We start from the raw sequence: 6,532 nt of genomic DNA on the forward strand, positions 1-6,532 counted from the left end.
GGAGGATCAAACTGACATTAAGTAATCTGAATTTGTGGAGTACTTTGTCAGAGAAAGTTTACGTTTTTTTATAGCAACTGCTGTCAACAATTAAATAACCAACAGTGAACATGGGGGTTAATTATGAGTGGGGGAATCATGAAGGTGAACTAAAGGAAGGAAGAGATTCTGTCTTTTTTCCTAGTCCTTTAGTAGTTAGGGAAGCAAGTAAAGCCAGATTTGGGGAACATCAGGGAAATTACAAGAGATCAGGGACTAGAGATCATAATTAGAAAGAAGAACAGAATAGGAAAACAGGATCAGAGACTGATGTCAAAGATGGAGGTTGCAGCATTTGAGATTGTAGAGCAGAACTTGAAGCCACAATGAGGTAGGTGAACTGTCAGTCCAAGTAGGCAACCAGCATCAGCTGGGTCAATAGCAATAAGTGATACTCACTGATGTTGCCTATCACAGAAGGAAAAACTCAGTCACGATGGAGATGGAAAGCCATTTAGTGAACCGAAAGTACTGATGGGCCTCCCAAGAAGAGCACAACTACTAATGTTCACTAAAATTTGGTACAGCCATGTTACTCCAAACAAGTCAGCAGCCCTGGAAATTGCCCTCAGTCATGTGATCCTGGTGCTCACGTGGTGCTAGGAATGCATTACCATACTGCAAGCAGTTAAAGTGTGCAGCTTCTGAAATATGCAGATGAATTAGTAAGGAAAATTGAGTCTTTGTTACGTGATTTTTTTCTTAATGATTGGAGTGTGTTCTAAATAAACAGAAAAACAAATTGATTGCCAAAAACCATGTTAATGCACTTTTAATTCACAAGGGTTAAGCACATAAAAGTCAGCATATCGAAAGTTAAGGTTCTCATAGAAACATTAATTTGACACTATTATGCATACTAGATGTAGGTGGTTTGTATTTTATAGCATAAAAGCAGCAGGAAATATTGCAAAATGTGACTCAGTTAAACAAAATAACCAATTCAGGGAAAGTCATTAAACATGATTATGGAAAAAAATTGTTTTGCAACCCCCAAAGACGAGTTATAAAACCTGATTTTAGAAAATAATAACTTCAAATCTTAAAAAATGTTTTCAATAGGAATTATTCATTTTTATCCAAAATCAAATTTCCCTGGCATATTGTACATTCTGACATTAGCTTCTGCTTCTCAGTTGCAGTCCAGATTTGATTCTAATACACCAAAAGGAGAACTGACTGGCTATTTTCATGACCTAGTTGATAAAGATTTCAAATGCAGAGAACAAAAATAAAATTTAAGGATTTAAAATACTTTTTTAGCATATAGACAATATGGAGGAGTCTATATATATGAAGCCTGCCAATGTTACTACCTTATATATCTGGCCTCTGTATATTTCTGCATACTTCTTTGCATGTATGCATTATGTAAATTCCAATCTGACCATGCAAAATGCCTATGTAGGTGGCATAGAAAAAGGAAGAAGCTTAGGGCATATTCAGGGAAGGAAGTATTACCTGGAAACAAACCTGCAGCCTTGAATATGTCTCTTGTTTCTGCTCTTGCCGCACAAACTGGACAGCATGCCTGGAAGACTGTGTTCTTCAGGAGAGCTGGACTGAGCTACAGTCTGAGTAGCTGATACTCCTGCCACCTTGGCCCTCATAGCTCCATTCCCTCTATGGGTGATGGAGGAGTCAGGAACGGTGGTCCCATGCAGTAACCCTTGGTAGGGAGTCACTTCAGTCAGAATTAGAGGCAGTAATGAAAGAAGATAGGCCACATAAGGGAGAGCCTGTGTGATGGAGTCAGAGAAAGTTTTCTCCTGTCAAATTAGATACTATATTCCCAGCATCACAATTACTACTGCAATTTAATTATTACACAATTCTAATTATTTAATTTTAAGTAATAGTAAAGGTTTTGTGAACCTTTAAATCAAATAAAAATGGCTCTGGGTGCAAATTTAACAAATGAAAACCAACAAACAGTCCTCCCAAAAGAAAGCAGATTAAGAAAATAAAAAGACAAATTGACATTTTCCTAAGATCGCTACTTTTCCATTGTATTTTATGTCATAGCACAGCAGTCTGCAGGACAATAGAGGTTCATTCATGGAGTGAAATATATAAATTCCTGAACTAGCAGACTGCTGGCTCAATATCCAAACCACCTCTTCAAAAAGGACACAATGTTCTGAATTTTTCACTGAAAAATATATGCAGCCATATCCCATGGCAATGAACTCTTTATAAGCTTGATGAAGAAAAGTGCTTTGTACGTTTACTTTAATCTTTACCCCCTGCTGTTTTCTGTTGCCAAACAAACAGAAGGACAAATGCAAACTGCCAACTTGCAGGATGTACAAACAAGTGGCACTGAATATTCAGAAGTATGGTGGTATTTCTAAAGTTCAACAACAAATCACTTAGCGTCTTTCTTTTGTTTTTACTTTTCTTTATTCAGGCACCACAAGGCCACATAAGGAGGGTGAGGTCCCTGGAGTGGATTATATTTTCATCACTGTTGAAGATTTTATGGAATTGGAGAAAAGTGGTGCTCTCCTAGAAAGTGGGACTTATGAAGGTAAGCACAGCGTTCCTGAGAGATCTTTCTTGTTGGCATCACATTTTTCTCATTCGATGGAAATGCACTGGGACACCAGGTTACTAATGGGCTGTTTGGGGTTTGAGAGCTTTAATAAGATGAGTTTAGAAACGTATCCTTAAAAAGTTAAAATACATCTCAATTAAGTGTACTTTTAATATGCCTGGAGAAAAATATATTTGTTAAAATATTTTATATTTTATATATATACCCATTTTATACACACACACACACACACACACCCATTGAAGTATTGTTGTGCTTGTCTCCTGAGGTTAAGCTGTGATCTTTCAGATAAAATGTCTTTATCTCAAGATGTCATCTAAAAGAAGGAAGGGCTAGAATTCTAGTCCTGTCATTATCCCTGTGTGGCTTTCTCAAATTACTCTACCTCACTGGCCTTCACTTTCCTCCTATGCAAAATGACAGGGTAGAAAAACATATGATCTGTGAATGAACTCCAAAGCTCCACCACTTTAGAAGTCTCCTTGTGTACCCAAATCAAATGTGAACAGCATATGAAACCAAAACCTTGAATGCAGGAAATATGCCTCAGTGGAAGAAGCACTGAAACACAAGCCAAAATCTCTGTTTCAAACTAGGCTTCATTATTTATCTGCTACAAAAATTAAATAACAGTTAATGTCACTAAACCTTAGTAGTCTCATCTGTAAAAGTGGAATGATGGCATTAAAAATACAAATAAGTAACAATACGTTGACATGATTGCATTTATCAATTTGGGTAACATTTATATGCATCTAGTTTATATATAATTAAAGTATCTATCTGTGTATATATAGAAAATGAAATTATAACTAAAAAGTAGAAAATAATTTTTCATTCCTACTTCACAGTTACAAAGTATATGGACAGATGCTATTATTAAGTTCAAAGATTAGTTTTATTGAACTGCAATTAATAGTGATATTAAAAACAAAATTCATGATATATACTTTGCTGCTTAGCCTATCATACATGCGAAGTTCACCAAACATCATCAAATAAGCTGGGTTTGCCACGTTAACGGTTGGGCCCTCTACTTTCTCCTCGATTTATAGTCATGTGTCTCTTAATGAAAGGGATACTTCTGAGAAACACATGGTTAGGCTATTTCATCATTGAGTGAATATCATAGAGTGTACCTACACAAACCTAGATGCTACAGCCTGGTGCATTCTAGGCTAAGTACTGTAATCTGTTGTTTCCAGGCTACAAACCTGTATGGCATGTTACCATACTGAATACGTAGGTAATTGTAACTCAATGGTAAGGATTTATCTAAGCATACCTAATCATAGAAAAGGTTAACTTAAAAATATGGTATAAAAGATTAAAACAGTATAGCTATATAAGATACTTACCATGAATGGAGCTTGCAGGACTGTAAGTTGCTCTGGGTGAGTCCATTAGTGGATGAGTCCATGAGTGACTGAGTGACGAGTGAATGTGAAGGCCTAGGAAATTAGTACATACTACTGTAGACTTTATAAGCACTGTGCACTTAGGCTATATTAAATGTACTTAAAACTATTTTTTCTTCAATAATAAATTAACCTTAGCTTACTATAACTTTTTACTTTATAAACTTTTCCATTTTTTTTTAACTTTTTGACTCTTTTGTAATCACACTGGGTTTAAAACACAAACACATTGTACAGCTGTACAAAAATATTTTTTCTTTCTTTGTATCCTTAATCTATAAGCTTTTCTCTATTTAAAGTTGTTTTAATTTTATAATTACTATACTTAAATTATGTTTTGTCTGGGGGCTGGGAAACATTTTTACATTGTTTGTAGCCAATCATTTTTATATTTGTCAATTTAAATCTTCTGGGTCTTTTTTATTTCTCTTGATGTCAAATTTTATAGTCTTTTTAAATAAATCCATTTAATTAAAATGTTCAAACAAAATTGTTTTAACTTTTTAAACTTTTTTGTTAAAAACTGAGACACAACCACACACATTAGCCTAGGCCTACACAGGGTCAGGATCATCAGTATCACTGTCTTCTACCTTCGCATCTTGTCCCACTGGAAGGTCTTCAGGGGCAATAACAGGCATGGAGCTGTCACCTCCTATGAGAACAAAGCCTTCTTCTGGATACCTCCTAAGGACCTGCCTGAGGCTGTTTAACAGTTAATGTTTTTTAATAAGTAGAAGGAATACACTCCTAAAATAACAATAAAAAGTAAAATACAGTAATTAAGCCAGTAATATAGTCATTTATTATCATTATCAAGTATTATATGCTATACATAACAGTATGTGCTATACTTTTTTTTCTTCAACTTTTAAGTTACATAGATAAATACGTGCCATAGTGGTTTGCTGCACAGATCATCCCATCACCTACGTATTAAGCCCAGCATCCATTAGCTATTCTTTCTGATGCTCGCCCTCTTCACAGCACCGGCCCAAAAGGCCCCCAGTGTGTGTTGTTCTCCCCTATGTCCATGTGTTCTCATCAACCAACTCCCACTTCCAAGTGAGAACATGCAGTGTTGGGTTTCCTGTTCCTGCATTAGTTTTCTGAGGACAATGGCTTCCAACTCCATCCATGTCCCTGCAAAGGACATGATCTCATTTCTTTTTATGGCTGCATAGTATTCCATGGTATATATGTACCACATTTTCTTTATCCAGTCTTTCATTAACCATTCAGGATGTAGGCACGGGTAAATGTTTTTTGATGAAAACACCAAAAGCAATTGCAACAAAAGCGAAAATTGACAAACGGGATCTAATTAAACTAAATAGCTTCTGCATAGCCGAAGAAGCTATCATCAGAGCGAACAGACAACCTACAGAATGGGAGAAAATTTCGCAATCTGTCAGACAAAGATCTAATATCCAGAGTCTACAAAGAACTTAAAAAATTTTACAAGAGAAAAATAACCGCTTTAAAAAGTGGGCAAATGACATGACCAGACACTTCGAAAGACATATATGTGGCCAACAAATACATGAAAAAAAGCTCAACATCACTGATCATTAAAGAAATGCAAATCAAAACCACAATGAGATACCATCTCACATGTCAGAATGGCTATTATTGGAATGTCAAAAAACAACAGATGCTAGTGAGGTTGCTGTACTTTTATACAATTGGTAGAACGGTAGGTTTTGTTACACTAACATCCACAAACACAAATGAGTAATGCGTTGCACTATGATGTTACAAGGGCTGCAATGTCACTGGGCAATAAGAATTTTTCAGCTCCATTACAAGTTTATGGGACCACCATGATATATGTGGTCTGTCAGTGATGAAAATGTCATTACACAATGCATGACTGTTCTTAGTTTAGTGAACTGTGGTTATTCAAGAACTCAGTATTTTGAAGTTGTTAAAAGTATTAAAATCTCTTCCATTAGCATTTATAAGGCAATCTAGGTGGAGACATTTGCCTAAATTTTAGCTGAGATGTTTAATTCCTTCTTGCCACATTTACAGGAAATAGGCAAAAATACTCAGGAAAAGGAAACGGTTTTATGCATTAGTGCTGTACCTTCTTCATATTGTCAAAAATAAAAGATTGTAGAGATTTATTGAAAACATTTTAAATTAAAAAATTGTGTTAATAATATAAAGCTGCCTTAAACTATATATGAAAAATAACTAAATCATAGAAAACAACTTTATCAAAGATGTTAAATAATACATTTCACAGAATAATTTCCCGTGGGCTTTGTGACCTTATTTAGTAACATTCATTGGTTTGCACACCTTTTAATAATAATGTATTACCTTATTTAAATATCATTTGTGTAAGAATGAACCAATGGCTTAACATATAAGATCATTAAAAGAATAGCATGATTAACAGTATAACTTTTTGTTTATAAAAATAAACACTTTGTAAACTGATTTTATATAAGCTGAAAAATTATGTCAAATTTTTTTTTTTTTCTTTTTTTCTTTTCTTTTTTTTTTTTTT

General features: G+C 34.8%; 1 protein-coding gene across 6 annotated transcripts in view; it reads left to right on the plus strand.

Moving 5' to 3' along the window:
- The window catches only part of MAGI2 (membrane associated guanylate kinase, WW and PDZ domain containing 2), a 1,482,569-nt gene that overhangs the window by 846,239 nt on the left and 629,798 nt on the right, over nt 1–6,532 (plus strand). For all 6 annotated transcript variants that reach the window (XM_032761229.2, XM_032761230.2, XM_032761232.2 and 3 more), the window contains exon 3: nt 2,450–2,569. In XM_032761229.2, coding sequence (XP_032617120.1) covers nt 2,450–2,569 — 120 coding nt within the window. The remainder of the gene's footprint in view (nt 1–2,449; nt 2,570–6,532) is intronic.

Source organism: Hylobates moloch, unplaced genomic scaffold (assembly GCF_009828535.3).
Source record: "Hylobates moloch isolate HMO894 unplaced genomic scaffold, HMol_V3 SCAFFOLD_1, whole genome shotgun sequence".
Classification (NCBI taxonomy): domain Eukaryota; kingdom Metazoa; phylum Chordata; class Mammalia; order Primates; family Hylobatidae; genus Hylobates; species Hylobates moloch.